Below are 1744 nucleotides of genomic sequence, written 5' to 3'. Positions count from 1 at the left end.
ACGAACGCACCACGTGTCAGCTTCCCTGTTTTTTGTGCTATGCACTGTTCATATTCATAATTTAACAACATGTTGAATTATTATTTGCTTTAAAAATGTAAATTACTTAGCAGAGGCGAGAAACATGACACGAGAAACAGCTTGATATATTTTATATTTGAGGGGGCAAGCAAGACATTAAGACATTAAGAAGTGGAGTGGAGGAGAGAGGCATGAGATAATAAAAATATATTAAATATAATATATCTTGGGAGATTTAATTTGAGGGGGCACAACATTTATTTGAGGGGGCCAGGCCCCCTCTTGCCCCTGCGTAGACCCGGCCCTGCCTTACATTGTCATTTTTTTGCATAAGTAGATAATTTTAAAACAAGACACGTATCATTTATAAGACAGAAAAACGATCACATTGAACTACTGAAAAAAAAACGATTGATAATAATGAAAAATACGTGTTTAACGAGGGGGAACAAATAAAGTTGGATTTTCCTACGTTTTGTATGTTCTGAACGCAGCACCGGCAGCCGTCAATGTTTTCGTTTGGTTACCTGGCAACAGCAGCTTCCGGTCAAACTCCGCTCAACTGGACCAGAACTCCGCTCAACCTAACCAGAACTCATCTCAGTAGGGTCAGAGGTCATCTACCCGCCTCCCCCGGATGGCCCCCGGTCCCCCCGGCCCCCCCGGCCCCTCCGGCCGGGCTCCGGTGGCCTTCGGCCGGCTCGCCGTTCCGCAGCTCCTCGCCGACCTGCAGCAGCCGGACTCCGGCACCAGGCTGAGGGTTCTGGCTTCACTCCTGGACCTGATCCACGACCCGGAGCGGCTCTACCAGACCGTGACCGAAGGTAACCGGACCGGGACCGAGACCCTTCACACCGTTAATAACCTTCAAAAAATTAGTTCTCATCTCATCTCCTGGATTGTTTGGTTTATTTGTTTCTTTCGTTTAAAACAGCACAAAGACAAAAAACAAAAAAGATGAAAATACATCAATGTCATCAGTCTAGACACCAAACAAACCAAAGAAACGGAGCAGAAAGAAGAACAATCTTATTACATCTGACCCTTTACATGCAGTATTAGAACAAATACAAATTAACAATACTCAAAAACTCATATTCATTAAATCAAACATTTTTTCACCCGCAACAACTTTAGTTTTCATTTTCATATTTTTCCAGTGTGGAATTTTTTATATGTTTCTTAAATGTCATAATTGTTTTTTACACTCTTTGATTTCCTGTTTCAGAGCATTCCATAAGTTCACTCCTTTTACCACGATGTTTCTTTCTTTGATTTTGGTTCTGAATCTGGGTTTTACAGGCAATAAATTACACTTTGCCTTATACATTAATTTTAGGATTGTTTCTTCCGGTTTGGATTCTGGGTTCTGCTGAAGATGTTTGGAGGATTTGATAGAACTGCTGTGAGATTGTTTGACCAAACTGTAGTCCAGGTTCTGGACCATCTGTAGTCCTGGTTCTGGTTCTTCTCTGCAGGGTTCTGGACCATCTGTAGTCCTGGTTCTGGTTCTTCTCTGCAGGGTTCTGGACCATCTGTAGTCCTGGTTCTGGTTCTTCTCTGCAGGGTTCTTGCAGCAGCTGAAGGTTCTGCTGAAGGACAAAGATCCGTCAGTGAGGACGAAGACATGTGAGGTTCTGGAGGTGGTGGCAACACACAGTCTGGGCAGGTACACACACACACACACACACACACACACACACACACACACACACACACACAC

General features: G+C 43.6%; 1 protein-coding gene across 1 annotated transcript in view; it reads left to right on the top strand.

Moving 5' to 3' along the window:
• Positions 1-658: 658 nt before the first annotated feature.
• Positions 659-1744, top strand: part of rsph14 (radial spoke head 14 homolog) — a 10408-nt gene continuing 9322 nt past the window's right edge. Inside the window, exons 1-2 of the mRNA XM_030104946.1 lie at positions 659-845; positions 1588-1690. Coding sequence (XP_029960806.1) covers positions 659-845; positions 1588-1690 — 290 coding nt within the window. The remainder of the gene's footprint in view (positions 846-1587; positions 1691-1744) is intronic.

The sequence above is a fragment of the Salarias fasciatus genome, chromosome 12 (genome assembly GCF_902148845.1).
Source record: "Salarias fasciatus chromosome 12, fSalaFa1.1, whole genome shotgun sequence".
Classification (NCBI taxonomy): domain Eukaryota; kingdom Metazoa; phylum Chordata; class Actinopteri; order Blenniiformes; family Blenniidae; genus Salarias; species Salarias fasciatus.
The sequence above is the reverse complement of the archived record's forward strand: the minus strand, read 5'-3'. Positions and strand labels throughout refer to the sequence as shown.